At 39.8% G+C, this 19099-nt stretch overlaps 1 protein-coding gene across 3 annotated transcripts in view; it reads left to right on the plus strand.

Moving 5' to 3' along the window:
* The window catches only part of txnrd2.2 (thioredoxin reductase 2, tandem duplicate 2), a 201901-nt gene that overhangs the window by 174836 nt on the left and 7966 nt on the right, over positions 1-19099 (plus strand). For all 3 annotated transcript variants that reach the window (XM_059994667.1, XM_059994669.1, XM_059994668.1), the window contains one exon: positions 58-150. In XM_059994667.1, coding sequence (XP_059850650.1) covers positions 58-150 — 93 coding nt within the window. The remainder of the gene's footprint in view (positions 1-57; positions 151-19099) is intronic.

A 19099-nucleotide genomic window follows, 5' to 3' on the forward strand; every position in this document is an offset into this window, starting at 1 on the left:
GACCTGGCATTAAGTTGTTAATCCAGTGATTTCCAGCTGAATGATTTATTTATTTAGGTTCCTACCACAGTTTATACACCACTGGAATATGGATGCGTTGGGCTCTCTGAGGAGGAGGCTCTACGTCGCTATGGCGAGGACGACATAGAGGTAACTACCGCAGATTCTTACCCTGCTCTCAGTCATATCTTTCTTAGATAACCTCATTACTTTTCTGATTAAAAAAAATAACCTTATCATTAATGGCAAAAGCTAAACATAATGGATTGGGCATTATTGCAAAGCAATCAAGTGGTCTTTGAACCCAGTTTAAAAGATTAGCTTTATTTATCACACGTATAGTACTGTACAAAAGTCTTAGGTACATAGGCTTGGGTGCCTAAGATTTTTATACAGTACTGTATTTGTCAGCATGGAGCGGAGAGCGAGTTTATAGATCTGATGGATTCCAGAACAGATCCCTGCAGAACACCACTGGTCACCGTCTTCCATGCAGAATACGAACCATCTAAAACCACCCTTTGCCTCTTGTGGGCAAGCCAGTTCTGGATGCACAAAGCAATCCAATCTCATCTCATTGACTGGAACACCTGACTCCAAATTGCTTTTGTAGAAGGTATTACCACAGAGGTTCACAGACTTTTATGAAGCTAGACTATGACTGATTAAATGGTGTACTCAGTATTGATGAAAAGAAGTACAGTTGTTTGTGTGCTATTAGTCTAGGCAGATTGTGTTTGTCTATTATTGTGGCTTAGATAAAGACCAGACCACATTTTATGAGTAACTAACGCAGAAAACCTGGTAACTGAAAAGGATTCACCCACGTTTTCTTGCGACTGTATATCATCAGGATGCCTGATAGAGTTGTATAAGGTGATGAGGGGCATTGGTTGTGTTGATAGCCAGAGGCGTTTTTCCCAGGGCTGAAATGCCTAACATGAGATGGCATATTTTAAGGTGCTTGGAAGTAGGTACAGTGGGGATATCAGAGGTAAGTTTTTCACAGAGAGTGGTGAGTGTGTGGACTGCACTGCCAACGAAGATGCTAGAAGCTGATACAATAGGGTCTTTTAAGGGTTTCTTTGATAGGTACATGGAGCTTAGAAAAACAGAGGGCTATGCAATAGGGAAATTCTAGGCAGTTCCTGGAGTAGGTTACATGGTTGGCACAACATTTTGGGCTGGAAGGCCTATAATATGCTGTATATTTTTTTGTTTTTATGTGTGGGATGTAGAGGTGCCCTGCCCTATAAAAAAATACACACAAAGTCAGTTTACTGACAGCTTGCTTATCTCAAGAAAGGTCTGTTTATGTGCACCATGCCTCGACCTAAACAACTATCAGAGGACCTTAGAAGAAGAATTGTAGAGATGCATGAAGCTGGAAAAGGCTACAGAAGCATTTCTAAAGACCTGAGTGTTCATCAGTCCACAGTAAGGGAATTTGTCTACAAATGGAGGAAATTCAGTATTGTTGCTCCTCTCCCAAGGAGTGGGCATCCTGCAAAGATCACATCAGGAGCACAATGTGCAATGCTGAAGGAGGTGAAAAAGAACCCAAGGGTAACAGCAAAAGATCTGTAGAGATCTCTGGAGCTTGCTAAAGTTTCTGTTCATCTATTCACTGTAAGAAAAACACTGAACAAGAATAGTGTTCATGGAAGGACACCGCCGAGGAAACTACTGCTCTCCAAAAAAAACAACAACATTGCTGCACATCTCAAGTTTGCAAAAGACCACCTGGATGTTCCATGACACTTCTGGGACAATGTTCTATAGACAAATGAGACAAAAGTTGAACTTTTTGGCAGAAAAGCACATTGCTACGTTTGGAGGACAAAGGGCATTGTACACCAACACCAAGTCCTCGTCCCAACTGTGAAATATGGTGGAAGGAGCATCATGGTTTAGAGCTGCTATGCTGCCTCGGGGCCTGGACAGCTTGCAATCATTGAGGGAACAATGAATTCAAAATTGTATCAATACATTTTACAGGAGAATGTCAGGGTAGCGGTCAGTCACCTGAAACTTAATAAAAGTTGGATGATGTAAAACAGGAAACACAAGAGTGGTTTAAGAAGAAGAAAATCCGTGTTTTGGAATGGCCAAGTCAGAGTCCAGACCTTAACCCAATTGAGACGCTGTGGCATGACTTGAAGAGGGCTGTTCATGCAAGATATCCCAGAAATATTGATGAACTGAAACAGTTTTGTTTAGAGGAATAGTCTAAAATTCTTCCTTTCTGTTGTGCAAGTCTGATTAACAGCTACAGGAAACATTTGTTGGATGTTATTGCTACTAAAGAAGGTTCTACCAGTTATTAAACACAAGGGTTCACGTACTGTTTCCAGCCTTGGCTGTGAATGACTAATTGATGTATTCACTAAAGACATGAAAAGTACAATTGTTTGTGTGTTAATTGTTCAGGCAGATTGTGTTTGCCAATTATAGTGATTTAGATGAAGATCAGACCACATTTTACAAATAATTAATGCAGAAAATCAGGTAATTGCAAAGGGTTCACAAACTCTTATTTGCCTCAGATTTCTGCACAGTATTGTACATTGAAACATCAAAATATGTTGTGAAATGCGTTAAACTGAATCAGCGAGGATTGTACTGTGTAGCTCACAGGTGTCACCATGTTCTCATGCCAACATAGCATGCCCACAACTTGGGTCCTAGCAGTTTACTCAACAAGCCCAAGTAGCATGTCAGTACTTATCACTCACTGCTTCGTCCCTGGAGACACATGAGACTGCCAGTTCTGCAATTCGTGGCAACAGACTATGTTGTAGGAAATCAGTGGGCCGAGCAATATCTGTTAGTCTAGGTGACAAAATTTATTTTTATATTTATTTCCTTAAGAGATAAAGCACAGTAACAACAGTACCTTCTGGCTCAATGAGCCCACACTGCCTAATTATCCCCATGTGACCAATTAATCTACTAACCACTACGTCTTTGGACTGTGGGAGGAAACTGGAGCACCCAGAGGAAACCCGTGCAGTCAGGGGGAGAAGGTACAAACTCCTTACAGACAATGGTGGCAATTGATCGTGGGTTGCTTGCACTGTGATAGCATTACACTTTCCACTGTGCTACCGTGCTCTCCAGCTATGACATCGAACCGCCCTGATATCTCACCTGAAATTGTTAGCGTTTTGGGTCATGCATCAGGACTGCAGAGTATTTATTTATTTATTGGGATACAGCGTGGAACAAGCCCTTCTGGTCCTTCAAGCTACGATGCCCAGCAGTCTCCAATTTGATCCTAGCCAAATCACAGGACAATTCACAGTACCAATTAACCTGCCAATTGGTAAGTCATTGAACTGTGGGAAGAAACTGGAGCACCTGGAGGAAACCAGCGGGGTCACAAACCCCTTACAGGCAGCGGTGGCAATTGAACCCAGGTCACCTGTACTGTAAAAAGTTGTGCTAGACACTACGCTACTGTGCCACCTTCATCAAACTTCAACAGTTGCCCTCTCTCCACGGATGTTGTTGGACCCACCAGAGTTCCTGTAGCAGATATTAGTGCTGGAATGTGTGGTGAAACTAGGGGGTGGCCCCAGCACATCCTCTGGGGTGTTGTGTTAACACAAATGACATATTTCACTGTATGTTAGCATGTACGTGCGATAAATAAATCTAAATTGTTGGTTATTTTTTCATCCCACTTGTGTTTCATGGGCCTGGATTGGGAAGATTCAAAGTGCAAAGGAAATTTTTTATCAAAGTACATATATGTCACCACATACAACCCTGAGGTTCATTGTCTTGTGGGCAAACTCAGAAAATCCATAATAGAATAAAATCCATAACAGAATCAATGAAAGGCCACATCAATTTGGGTGTTCAGCTAGAGTGCAAAAGACAAAAAACTGTAAGTACAAAAAGAAATAATAATAAATAAAAAAACAACAAAATTTGAACAGTGTTTGTTCCATGGTTTCTCTGTTTCATGACTGTCTGTGGGGAAGATGAATTTCTGGGTTGTATACTGCAACTTTGAGTATACTACTACTTTGATAATAAATGTACTTTGAACTTTGAAATTCAGTTCAAGTATAATTGTCATTCAACCGTACTTGAATACCCATGAAAGCAGCCAAACAAAACAGTGTTACTCTGGGGCAAAACACAATACCAACAGTCACACACAGCACAAAACACACATAGCACATGCAAGGTAGCAAGCACATAAAGATATTAGTACGATACAGCCACACAATAAAAAAGTCCAGACTTGAACACAATAAAGCTTGTCATCTGCTGTCTGAACACTGGGGAAGTACTGACTCCAGCTCGGACACCGCATTACACCGACCCTGGTAAAGCATACCAGCGCCAACACCTCTCTGCTGGCGGCTGTAAACAGGTGACACCACAGATTGAGGCCTAGTACTTACACACACAATTTGCAAGCACGTATATCAATAAAGTACAACCACTATATACATGTATGTGTGTGTATATATACACACACACGTATATCTGTGTGTGTGTGTGTGTGTGTAGTCCAGACCCTGATTCCATGAATACTCAAGACCACAGTAAAGCTTGGCTTCTGCCGAGCGAACCCTGGGGGTGGGTGGGCAGCAGCAGATGAAGTGTCCTTGAAAGTGAGTCCATAGCTTGTGGGAACATTTCCATGAATGAGACAAGCAAAGTTGAGTGGTTATCCCCTTTGATTGGTCCCTCTGTCTGTGGTGTTCTAGAAAATGAAAACTCTGATATGAGCCATTGATAGTGTCCCCTGCACTAGTGGCCTATTAGCACCCACATTGTTAAGGACACCATTGCCTCATTAAGTTATAAGTTCACTCATCTCAACACTAAACTGATTCCAGAAGCTATGGATTTACTTTCAATGATGCTGCAACTTATGTTATCAATATTATTTATCAATTATTATTATTATTATTATTATTATTATTATTATTATCATCATCATCATCATCATCATGTCTTCTGCACTCTAGTTGTTGGATGGTTTGTCATTGATTCTGTTATAGTTACCATTCTACAGATTTCTTGCATATGCCCACAAGAAAATGAATCTCAGGGTGACATATATGTACTCATAGTAAAATTTACTTTGAACTTTTTGAACTTTGAAGTGCTGTAGAGGGACAGAAATCTTCTACATGTTCTTAGAGTGCAGGCACTTTTTGTAATGTTGACCTGTCTGTAACTGGAACTACCTTGCAGAATTTAAAGTTAGGACCCTAGAACATTGAAGAGGGGATTTTTTTTTTGTTATTAATGGGTGGTGATTTTAATACTTGTCTAAATCCTTTAATGGATAAGTCATCCTCCAAATATCAACTCCCTAATTGTTCTGCATCACTTATTAATTCCTTTTTAATCTATTATGGTTTAATTGAGGTCTGGAGGCATATGCACCCTAGTGATAGAGAATGCTCTTTTTTCTCACATGTTCATAATAAATATTTGAGAATCGACTATTTTATAGTTGACCCTCGACTTTTATTTAACGTTCAGAAATGTGAGTATGATGTGATTGCTATCCTTGATCATACTCCTTTAAACTTAATATTTGAACTGAAAGATGTTGTTTCTACCAGACCATTTTGGCATTTTCTTGAACATTTATTACAAAGTTCAGAATTTGTTGAGTTTATTGAAGCTCAGATAAAAGAGTTTTTTCTCTTTAATAATATAGGAAATGTCTCTAAGTTAGTAATTTGGGATACATTAAAAGCTTATTTACGTAGTCAAATTATTTCATATATAGCTAAACTGAAGAAACAAACAAGAATAGAATTAGATAAAATCTCTAAACAAATTAAAGAATTAGATAACATCAATGCAATCTCTCCAAATGTTTCATTTAAAAGAAGAGTAGAATTACAATCACTGCTTAATTTATTACTAACATATCCTATTGAAGGATATTTGCTTAAATTGAAAAGTCAATTTTATATTTTTGGGGATAAAAATAATAAGCTCTTAGTTTCTCAATTAAGAGCAGTTAGAGCTAAAAGACAAATTTTAAAGTTTCGTAAAAATAATGGAGATATAGCAAGTAACCATGAAGACATTAATAATACATTTCAAGATTTTTACTCTGATCTTTATAGATCTCAATTTCCTGCAGATTCCTCCAAAATGAAGGGTTTTTTACATAAGATTAAATTTCCACAAATTTCTGTTGAAGATCAACAGATGCTTGATGCTCCAATTACCAAGAATGAAATTCAGAAAGCTGTTTTATCAATGCAATCAGGTAAAGCTCCTGGACTTGATGGTTATTCAGTGGGATTTTACAAAAAATTTGGAAGATTACTTTCCCCTTATCTTTTGGAAATATTTCATGAATCCTTTGAGAAGGGTAATTTACCTTCTTTTTATGAAGTATCTGTTTCTTTCATTCTTAAAAAAGATAACGATCCTGTTGAATGTTCATCATATAGACCTAGTTCGCTATTAAATGTGGATGCAAAAATTCTCTCTAAAATAATGGCTAATCGCTTGGATAATACTTTAACTAAAATCATTTCTAAGGATCAAATGGGCTTTATTAAAGGCCGCTACTCTTTCTCTAATGTTCGGAGATTGATGAACATTATATGTTCATCATTATCTAAGCAACAATGTGTTATCTCTCTTGATGCAGAAAAGGCATTTGATAAAGTTGAGTGGCCATATTTGTTTAAGGTATTAGAAAAATTTGGTTTTGGTAATAATTTCAATAGATGGATCAAATGATTTATAAGAATCCTATTGCCACGGTCATTATTAATAACTGCAGGTCTTTTTTCTCATTTTCTTGTGGTACTAGACAGGGATGTCCATTAAGCCCTTTATTATTTAATCTTGTATTGGAGCCTTTAGCTATAACAGTATGTGAAGCTAAAAATATTCATGGTATCTCTATGAATGGAACCATACATAAGATTTCTCTTTATGCAGATGATCTTTTGGTTTTTATTTCAAATCTTGAGGAATCAATTCCTAATCTTTTGGAAACACTTAAAGATCTTGGTAAATTTTCAGGATATAAACTTGACTTGAATAAAAGTGAATTGTTTCCATTAAATGTCCCCGTTAGTATATATAATAACATTCCTTTTAGAATTGTTAACACATTTAGATATTTAGGTATTCTAATTACTAAAAAATATAAAGATTTTTATAAAGTGAATATAGTTCCTTTAATGGACTCCATGAAACAACTATTTTCTAGATGGAATCCACTTACTCTTTCTTTAATAGGTTGTATTCATGCTGTGAAAATGATGATTTTACCTAGATCTTTATATATTTTCCAAAATATACCTATCTTTTTAACTAAAATTTTTTTCAATCAAATTGACTCTCTTATTTCTTCCTTTATTTGGAACAATAAGAGACCAAGTATTAATAAGTATCATTTACAAAAATCTAAAAAAGATGATGGACTTGCACTTCCTAATTTAAGACTATTATTGGGCCGTGAATATCAGACAATTATGTTTTTGGTTATACTGGCTCGATAAGAACCAAAAACCATTATGGGTTGATTTGGAATTAAAAGCTGTTAAACAATTTCATTTAACTTCAATATTAGGAGCTCTATTACCTTTACAGCTCTCTAAAATTCCAAATTTGAATCTTTACCCCATTTTTAAACAATCCTTATGGATTTGGGTTCAGTTTCGTAATTTTTAAAATTTTAAACAATTTAAGTTGTCTGGTTTTTTTATATTGAAACTTTTCATTTAAACCTTCAATAACTGACCCCATTTTTTTTCTCCTGTGGAGAAATAAAGGGATCCATTCTTTTACAGATTTATTTTGTGATGGTTGATTGATGACTTTTGAAGAGTTAATTAACATATATTCTCTCGCTCATACACATTTTTGCAATATTTTCAGGTTAGACATTTTTTATAATATTTACCTAAGTTTCCATATTTACAAGAATCTGATTTGTTGGATACCATTTTGAAATTGAATCCCTTAGTGAGAGGTTCCATTAGCAGAATTTTTAATTTATTTTTGTCACAAAAAGAGAACCTATCACTAAAGATTAAACAAGATTGGGAGAGAGAACTTAATAAGACCTTTGTTAATGAAGATTGGCCTTGAGTTTTGAAAAATGTAAATTCTTCTTCTGTATGTGCCAACCATTGGTTAATTCAATTTAAAATTGTTCACCGTTATTATTTAACAAAGGAGAGACTATCTAAGATATTTCCTAGTATAGACAACTACTGCAACACATGTAAAACTGAAGTAGCTACTTTGTCACATATGTTCTGGTCATGTTCTTCATTGAAATCTTTTTGGAAATCTTTATTTTCTACAATTTCTAAAGCTCTGAAAATTAATTTACAACCTAATAGATTGACTGTTCTATTTGGAATAGTTCCGCATCATATTCAGGATATTTCATCTTCAGATCAACATGTAATTGCATTTGTTACACTACTGGCAAGAAGGGCTATTTTATTAAAATGGAAAGATATTTCTTCCCCTACATTAATTGAATGGTTTTCTCAAGTAATGTTATGTCTCAGTTTGGAAAAAATTAGAAGTAGAACTTCTGATCCTCGATTTGATTTTGAGAGAAGGTGGGGTTCTTTTGCCAAATATCATTTAATTTCAATTATGCTATATGGTTTCCTTCCAATTTTATTTTTTTTAATAAATATGAAGTGGCGGTTGATGACTCTTTTTTATATTTAGACGATGGTCAAACGTATTGCTCTGGGAGGTTGATTCCTAATGGTTTTTTTCCCCCTTTTTTTGTAGTCAGTGGGTTTTTTTTTTCTAGTTAGATGAGGTTCTTTTTTTCCCTTATTTTTCCTATATATATATTTTTTTTTCCATTTTTATATATTACAATCAGCTTTTTTCTTCAGCTTTATTAATTGTATACATATTAATTTGTTGAAGTTTTGTATCAGTTTATAGCTGTAGGAGATTATGTACCAATAAAAAGATTCTAAAAATGAAAATGAGAGGGGATTTGATAGAGGTATACAAAATAATGAGGGGTATAGATAGGGTAAATGCAAGCAGGCTTTTTCCACTGAGGTTGGGTGGGACTACAACCAGAGGTCATGGGTTAAGGGTGAAAGGTGAGAAGTTAAGGGAAACATGAAGGGAAGTTTCTTCACTGAGATGGTGGTATGAGAGTGGAATGAGCTGCCAGCACAGTTGTGTGTGAGCTCAGTTTCAACATTTAAGAGAACTTTGCATAGGTACATGGATGGAGGGCCATGCTCCTGGTGCAGGTCTATGGGAGTAGGGAGCTGTTTAAGTGGGTTGAATGGCCTGTTTCCATGCTGTACTCTATGACTCTGACTTTAAGGAATTTGAATGAATAGAATGACTAATGTGTGAAAATGAGTCAGAGCATGGCTGCTGTATAACTCCAGTGAATAGATTTTACCGATTATATTGTCATTTCATTGAAGTATTTATGTGCCTAATTCAAATAATTAAATTCTCTTTTAGCAAAGTACAAGTCCTCCTGGGATTATAAACTGAATCAGAATCAGAATTAGGTGATTATCACTGACATATAGAACATAAGAACAGTACATCCACCTCAATCTGTGATATTGTGCCATCCACTTAGCCTATTCTTAAGTTTAACTTAACTCTTCTCTTGCATGCAGCCTCAGTTGTGGTGAGGACCAGGCCTCAAGCTGTAGGCTTGCCTCCTGTTGCAGACAAGGTGAGGAAATGCTGGAGGCAGTGCAATGTGGCATCCGCTCTCAGCGGGGGGCTGACCACTCCTGTTGGTTTTGCCCTCCGGTGTTCGAGCAGTGGAATGGCAGGCTGGATTGTGTGTGTCTACACACTGCTGGGATTCATGTCGCTGAGGGTCTTGGTCTAGATATGTTTTTATTTTTGCCTTTGTGTGAATATACTTCTTTGCTTACTATTTTGAATGTGTTATTTTGTTTTGCACCTTGTCCCCAGGGGAAATCTGTTCACTGTATCTATTATGGTTGAACGATAATTAAGCTCAATTTGATTTGATTTGATTTTTTTACCAAAATGCAGCTCTTTACTAAATGCAGCTCTTCATCCCTTCTATTCGCTACCCTGATGAAAAATCAGAAAGCATACCGAAATGTTTGCATAATAGAGGAGGTCTGCCCTGACATTCAGGTTCAGTGTGAGACTTCAGACATTTGATAAAGTAGATATTAAATGTTCAACATTGTAGGATTTTGGATACTGTGACTCTTGTACCATTCAAACACATTCTTGAAAAGTAATTTTTGAAAATGTCTCTTAAGTGCTAACTTGAAAATTAGTCACAGCCCACAGTACAACTCTGTTCTTGGGATCACACTTTACAAAATAGAGCGGTATAGCACAGTACAAGCCTTTTGGCCCATGGAGTTGTGTCAACCCTTTAGTCTACTGTAAGATCAATCTAATCCTTCCCTCCTACGTAGCCCCCCGGTAGCATTCACATCGATAGTGATGAAATGCTTTGAGAGGTTGGTCATGACTAGACTGAACTCTTGCCTCAGCAAGGACCTGGCCCCCATTGCAATTTGGCTGTCACCACAGTAGGTCAATGGCAGATGCAATCTCAATGGCTCTTCTCATGGCTTTAGACCACCCGGACAACATGAACATCTAGGTCAGGATGCTGTTCATCGACTATAGCTCAGCATTTAATGCTATCATTCCCACAATCTGACTGCGAAGTTGCAGAACCTGGGCCTCTGTACCTCACTCTGCAATTGGATCCTCGACTTGCTAACAGGAAGGCCACACTCTGTGCAGATTGGTAATAACATAACTACCTCATTGATGATCAACACTTGCGCACTTCAGGGGTGTGTGCTTAGCCCACTGCTCTACTCTATATACCCATGACTGTGTGGCAAGGCATAGCTCAAATACCATCTATAAATTTGCTGATGATGGAACCATTGTTGGTAGAATCTCAGGTGGTGATGAGAGGGTGCACAGGAGTGAGATATGCCAACTAGTGGAGTGGTGCCGCAGCAACAACTTGGCACTCAATGTCAGTGAGATGAAAGAGCTGATTGTGGACTTCAGGAAGGGCAAGACAAAAGAACACATACCAATCCTCAGAAAGGAATCAGAAGTGGAGAGAGTGAGCAGTTTCAAGTTCCTGGGTGTCAAGATCTCTGAGGATCTAACCTGGTCCCAACAGATTGATGCAGTTATAAAGACAGCAGTTATACTTCATTAGGAGTTTGAAGAGATTTGGCGTGTTAACAAATACACTAAAAATCTTCTATAGTTGTACCATGGAGAGAATTCTGACAGGCTGCATCACTGTCTGGTATGGAGGGGCTACTGCACAGGACCGAAAGAAGCTACAGAGGGTTGTAAATCTAGTCAGCTCCATCTTGGGTACTAGCCTACAAAGTACCCAGGACATCTTCAGGGAACGGTGTCTCAGAAAAGCAGCATCCATTATTAAAGACCTCCAGCACCCAGGGCATGCCCTTTTCTCACTGTTACCATCAGGTAGGAGGTACAGAAGCCTGAAGGCACACACTCAGTGATTCAGGAACAGCTACTGATATCTGATTCCTAAATGGACAATGAATACCTCACTTTTTAAAATATTTTAGTATTTCTGTTTTTTGCACATTTTTAAAAATGTATTGAATGTACGTATACTGTAATTGATTTACTTGTTTTTATTATTTTTTTATTTTATTTATTACTATTTATTTTCTCTTCTGGATTATGTATGGCATTGAACTGCTGCTGCTAAGTTAACAAATTTCCCATCACATGCCAGTGATAATAAACCTGATTCTGATTTCCCTTTCTTCTCTGTGCCTAGGTAAATTTGGCCCCACAACCACCCCTGGTAGTGTACTTCACACACTCACCACACTCCGTGTCATGAAAGCTGTTGTTTTGCAGCAACAGTACATTGGAAATATATAAAAATTGCAGTTCAACATCATTAATAGTGTTTGATAATGGCCCGACAATGGTCGGAGTTGACCATGGATGTAGGTGCCAGCTGTCTGTGATACGCAAGCCAGGGCAGTATAATATGGAGAGCAAGCTGTTGCCTGCACTCCACTCAGCTGATGAATCCGAAGGAACAGATTAGCGCCAGCAGTGTCACAGGAATTGCTGGTTGGTGTTGAATGAAGGGACACCAGCTCTGGATTTTTCCCTGAGGTTTTCTCCCAAATCCTTCCCCATGAGAGGGTATAGCTGCAAGGCAGCAGAGGTTTGAGATCAGAGTTTTCCTTCTCCTAGATGAGCTGCCAAGCATGACTGATGAGCCCCATCTGTTCGAAATTAAATAGTGTAAAAGACGAATAGTGAAGTAATGTTCATTCAGAAACATGACAGCAAAAGGGAAGAAACTCTTAAAATGTTCTGAGGGTCTTCAGGCTCTCTACCTTCTACTTGATGGTAGCAACAGGAAGAGGGCATGTCCTGGATGGTGAGGGTTCTTAGCAATGGATGAAGCTTCTGTTAAAGACACGGTGGCACAATAGCATAGTGGTTAGCGTAATGCTTTTGCAGTGAATCAGGTTCATTTCTGCCTCTGTTGTCTGTACGGGCTTGTACGTTCTCCTCATGATATTGGAGGTTTCCTCTGGGTGCTCTGGTTTCCTCCCACAGTCCAAAGATGTACGGGTTAATAGGTTAATTGGTCATATGGACACGGGCTCATTGGGCCAGAAGGACCTGTTATCATGCTATATCTCATAATGAATTAAAAACTTCTGCACAGCCTGTGTGTATGAACAAGTGTTTGGGAGACTGGTGGGTTGGATTTTGCCCCGTGTAAACTTGATTCAGGGCAATCTACAGTACTGTGCAAAAGTCTTAGGCAGATATAACAGCTAGGGTGCCTGAGACTTCTGCACAGTACTGTATTTGTCGACGTGGAGCAGAGAGTCAATTTATAAATCTGGTGGGAGAAAAGGATGTTGGGAATGGCGAGGGTGGAGCGCCCCAGGAGGGGTGTGGGACAAGTGGATGAGAAGGATCTGAGGCAAGATGTAGTGCAGATGCAGACTTGCCCGGCCCTGAGACAGCTTAAATAAATAAAAATGATATCTCTGCTGTACTTTCCTCGAATCACTTTAAATTTATGACTCCACCCTGGAGAAAGGTTTCTGAATACCCACTTGAACTATGCCCTGTTGGATCTCTGCTTAATTTCTGAACCTTAGGGTTCTCCTGGGAGTCAAAACTGGTGAGCAGTCTTAATTCCAAGAGTTCAGTTTAGAGTACAAACAAACATACAAATACTAAGCAAACTAAATAGAGGCTGAGAAACGATGCTAAGAGGGGAATTAGTGTAAGACAAAAGAATAAAGATGGTGCTTCTGAAAAGATGATAACATAAGAGAAATTCCTTAGATCGGAACAAACTAGTTAATAATATCACGTGGGTAACGTGCTAACACTTGGCCAATGAAAAATGAGAAAGGTGATAAACCGTTAATTTAGCTGCTATATCGTATTCTGCCTGTGCATGTGAAAAATACACGAGTTTGTTAAAAAGTACAAATCTTATAAAAATTGTTATTTAAAAAAAGACAGTGGTTTCCACAGCCTCTTAACGTCTTTTTGGGCGTGTGGAATCTGATCTATAACTTGGGTAAGATAAGTCAGCTATAAAGGGTTTCCCAATGGCTGCCATTCCTTCCACCTTGATTAGAAGAAATTTATTTTTTGTTCCCACTGACTAATAAGTGGCAGGAAATAGTATTCTTTCAGTTCTCCACTGGGCGGAAATGTTGAGTTTTTGTAGATGAGGGTTCAGATTGATTGAAGGCAGGACACGGGCTTGGTGTGAAAGGAGCACCTCTGTTTCTGCACAATGTTTCTCTTCCATGTGTCAGACATCCCTGTGGCTTCCCTGAATGGGGCTGAGAGCTGCTGAGGAGCTGTAGGCATGTTAGTACCGTGGACCTGTGCCAGCTCAGTGTTGAGCAGTGGGTGAACATAAGTTGGCCCAGAATGAAAGTGGGTTCCAGAGGTTTAAATGAAAGAAGTGCTTATCATGACCTCTGGTTCTTTTCGGGACCAGTATTGCAATATAGTATGCATGTCTCGCCCTGGCCAACACACCACAGCATAGTGCTTTACAGTACCAGCAACCCAGGTTCAATTCCCGCCATTGCCTATAAGGTGTTGGTATGTACTCCCTGTGGCTATGTGTGGTTTCCTCCAGGTGCTCTGGTTTCCTTCTGCAATCTGAAGACGTACTGGCTGGTAGGTTAATTGATCATTGTAAATCATTCCATGATTAGGCTGGGATTAAATCGGGAGGTAGACAGATATACAGGTTCTAACACATGTAAGTATTTATGGCAAATAGAGCTGATCCTTGATAGGTACATGGAGGGGTGGGGGCTTAGAGGGATATGGGTTGAATGTAGGGATTGGGACCAACTGGATGGGCGCCAAGCTCAGCATGGACTCGTTGGGCCGAAGGGCATGTTTCAATTGCATTACAACTCTAATAGACTCATAGACAGACCCATTGAAGGCTGGGAAATCCAGAGCAGCACACACAGAATGCTGGAGCAGTCAGGCAGCATCTATAGAAATGAATAAACAGTCGACATTTTGGGCCGAGACCCTTCTTCGGGTGTTGGAAGGAAGGGGGAAGATGCTTTAAGGGGGAGTCTGATAGGAGAGGACAGAGGATACCCCCTTCTCCGTCCCTTTACCTCGTTCATCAATCAACTTCCCAGCTCTTTACTTCACCCTCTCCCCCTCTCCCGGTTTCACCCCACCACCTTCTTAGTGCGATTCCTTCCCCCTTCCTTTCCAGTCCTGAAGAAGGGCTTCAGCCCAAAATGTCGACTGTTTACTCTTTTCCTAGATGCTGGCTGGCCTGCTGCGTTCCTTCAGCATTTTATGTATTTGTACTGGCCTTATGATCTTATAAGCACTAAGAGTTTTATGAAACCCAGTCATACCAGGTGTTTCCCTTATTTTAATTGTCATTTTTGTCATTCTTTAATGATCAATAAACCAATTGTTTGGAATCAAAGAATTTGCCTCACAAGGCTGTGTGCAGCCCCCCCCCCCCCTCCACTGCCTTGGCACTCCTTCTCTGCCACCTGTCCCTCACCCCTCCCACGCTATTCCCAATGTCCTTTGCTCTCCCACCAGATTTACAGGAACTCTCTCTCCACTCCACGTTGATAAATGCAGTGCTGTGCAAAAGTGTTAGGCACCTTAGCTATATTAACGTGCTTTTACCTTAAAGCAAAATTATCTCACTCAGTTACCTCTTTTGGCAAATTATTGAATTGCAGCCTAACTATTAGCAATTGTCTTGTCACACAGGGGATGAACACACACACACACACACCTCATTTTTATTTTTCAATTCAAGCCAGTTTCCTTTGTGAATTTTAAAGCTATAATTACTGTTGTTGTTCTGTTGATAGTAATTAAATTGTTCAAATTTCCTTGCAGTTGAGGCAGCATACAGACACACAGAAATGTTCTTAGAACAACAAGTTAATTGTCTGCAGAGACACAGCCTGGGAATATTTCAGATCCTCACTGTTGTACAGTATGTGGGATTCTTTGAGTCTGCAGTACCTGATGTTGAGGAGTCATGATAAGGTGGGTGGGAAACTAAAATAAGGAAAAAAGATAAAGATTAGCTTTATTTATCCACATGTAGATAGAAGCATACAGTGGTTCTTCAATGGGGTGGGTTCTCGCTTTCGGAGTTCACTGAGTGGCCTGCGTTTTGGGATCTGTAGGTGCGGCTTGGAACATGTGCACTTTTGGGGTGCAGCCCTGTGAACAACCCAATTCCTTGCCGCTGTCACTGACTGAAGCATTGTGGGAGACTGAAAACATTGAGATAGCCGTGTTCTCTGCTGTTGAAAGTGACCTTCAGTCAGGGGAACTTGGACAAGTGACACTGCAGATTGTAAAAAGCAAGCTGTTGGCTTCCCCTGTCTCTGTAGCAGGAGTGATCTCTCTCTCTCCCTCACTAGTTCAAGAGAGAGCCTGTCTGAGATGCCAAAGTGTTGGGATGGACAGTGTTTTTGATGGACTCTAGATCATTGTCTTTGGGGGCTTTGCTACTGCTTGCATGGTGGGCGGTGGGGTTGATGATTTTGCAGGAGCAAGTAGGGGGAGAGTACTGCTACTTGTGCATGGGAGGGGAGGGGGCTTTGGGGTTCTAACATTTTCTGCCATTCATTCTTTGTGGTTTTTCTTCTGTTTCGTGGATGTCTGTGAAGAGTAGGAATTTCAGGTTGTATACTGTATCCATTCTCTGATATTAAATTGAACCTTTGAAATACATAATTTGCATCAAATTAAAAAGTTCAAAGTACATTTTATTATCACAGTATGTAGACTTTATACAACCTTGAGATCTGTCTCCTTACAGGCAGCCATGAAACAAAGAAACTGAATGCAACACATTAAAATCAAAAGAAAACTTGAACTCCCAGTGTGCAGAGAGAGAGAAAAAATATCATGCAAACAATAAAAGCACACAAACAGCATTCAGAACTGAAGTTCACAACACCAGAAGAAAAGAAAAGAGGATGCTGTCCAAGTTGCATGCCATCTTGGACAATGTCTCCCATCCACTCCATAATGTAATGGTTAGGCACAGGAGTACATTCAGCCAGAGACTCATTCCACCGAGATATAACACTGAGCGTCATAGGAAGTCATTCCTACCTGTGGCCATCAAACTTTACAACTCCTCCCTCAGAGTGTCAGACACCCTGAGCCAATAGGCTGGTCCTGGACTTATTTCCACTTGGCATAATTTACTTATTATTATTTAATTATTTGTGGTTTTATATTGCTATATTTCTACACTCTTCTTGGTGCGACTGTAACGAAACCCAGTTTCCCTCGGGGTCAATAAAGTATGTCTGTCTGTCTGTCAGACATCAAAGCAGCTGATTCAGAAGACCACTAGTTGCAGGCTACAGCTTTAGTCTAGCACAGATTCGAGCAAATCCCACAGAGCAGCGAGCCAAACCGGCCCATCTCTCGACTTCAACCCTGAGCCTTTCAATCTGGCCTGGTGCTTAAATTGTCCAAATCGCGGGATGTTCCTCACTCTTGGACTTGGGCTGTGCCAGTTCGATGTGGCCAGTACCCGACTTTTCCGAGTGGCTCAAATCTTAAATCGATCAAACCTCAGATCTCTCCTTGCCTTCCCTTACCTCACCTCTGCCACATCGAATTGCCTCCAAGCCCGCTCCAGCAACTCCAGCTGGACTTGCTGTAACTGTCCTGCCCCAGCGACACTCCAGCCACACCACAAAAAAGCCAGATCCTACAGGTGTTTCTGCTCAACTCTGACAGGGAAGACACTGGCCATTGTTTGGTGAATAACAAAATATTTAGTTACTTTCTTTGTTTCATAAGTTATCAGCAGATTGTTGCTTAAACCAGTAATAGTGCCATCTTAAACCAGAAGATTGTGCTGCGCAGCCCGCAAACCAGAGCACCTGGAGAAACCCATGTAGTCATGGTGAGAACGTGCAAACTCCTTACAGACAGTGGCAGGAATTGAACCCCGACCACTGATTGCTGTAAAATGATGCGTTAACCTCTATTCTACCAATTTCTCTGTGACCGAGATAAAGTAAAATAATATCCCTTGGAGAGTTGTTATCCAAGGATCTGTTTCTCATGGGATGTTGGAAGCACACATGGTTAGATTACTGATAGCAAAGGGCAAAAGGGTCCGGATGAAGGGTCTCGGCTTGAAACATCGACTGTTTATTCCTCTTCATAGATGCTACCTGACCTTGCTGATCCCTCCAGCATTTTGTGTGTGATGCTCAGGATTTCTAGCATCTGCAGAATCTCCTGTGTGTTACCATTGGTGGAAAGGAGCTGAGGTCACAAGCAGAGTAGCAGTGAATGTTGCAGCGGTCTGTAGGGGCTGGTTGGCTTCATTCTGGTTATTCACACTTCATAAGTCTTGGCTCATCTCATCTACGGAAACCAAGCCTCAGACCAATCTAACCCTGGGTCCTGCAAACTCTTGCCTCAGTACTATCACAAGCAACGCTGCCAAACCCTTCCACAGTGACAGCTGTAGTATCCAGGACATCTTCAAGGTGCGATGCCTCAAAAAGGCGGCATCCATCATTAAGGCCTCCTCCACGTCATCCAAGTCATGTCTTGATCTCATTACTACCATCAGGATAGAGTTACACACTGAACGGTTCAGGAACAGCTTCTTTCCCTCTGCCATCAGATTTCTGAATGGACATTGAACCCACGAACACTACCTCACATTTTTATTTTCATTTTTCTGGCTTTGCACTACTTAGTTAATTTAACTATAGAGTGAATATATATATTTTTTCCAGATTTTGTTGTATATTTATCTTGTATTGCTTTGTACTGCTGCTGCTACTTGATCAAATTACATGACATATGCTGATGATATTAAACTTGATTCAGATTCTGACGAAACTTGTACATGAAAACTCTTAATTCCCTGAGTAGAGCCCAGAATCAGTGCCAATGACAGAAAGGATAAAGAACATAGATTAGCTGTACTTGTCACGTGTACATTGAAACATCAAAACACGAAGTGAAATGTGTCATTTGTGTCAACAACCAACAAAGTTCAAAGTACATATTTGACAACATATACAACCCTGAGATTCATTTTCTTGCAGGCATACTCAATAATTCCATAATAGAATAATAACCACAATAGAATTAATGAAAGATCACCCAACTTGGGCATTCAGCCAGTGTGCAAAAAACAACAAACTGCAACTACAAAGAGAAAGAAATAATAATAAATAAATCAGCAATAAATATCAAGAACATGAGGAGAAGAGTCCAGAGGCTGTGGACACACTTCAATCATGGACGTGAAGTTGAGTTAAGTTAACCCCTTTGGTTCAAAAGTGATGGGTAATATCGGTTTCTGAACCTGGTGTTGCGAGTCCTGAGGCTCCTGTACGTTCTTCCTGATGGCAGCAGCGAGAAGAGAGCATGTCCTGGGTGGTGGGGGTCCCTCATGATGGATCCTGCTTTCCTGCAACAGCGTTTCTTGTAGATGTGCTCAGTGGTTGGGAGTGCTTTACTGGTGATGGACTGGGCCATATCCACTACTCTTTGA

Source organism: Hypanus sabinus, chromosome 18 (assembly GCF_030144855.1).
Source record: "Hypanus sabinus isolate sHypSab1 chromosome 18, sHypSab1.hap1, whole genome shotgun sequence".
Classification (NCBI taxonomy): domain Eukaryota; kingdom Metazoa; phylum Chordata; class Chondrichthyes; order Myliobatiformes; family Dasyatidae; genus Hypanus; species Hypanus sabinus.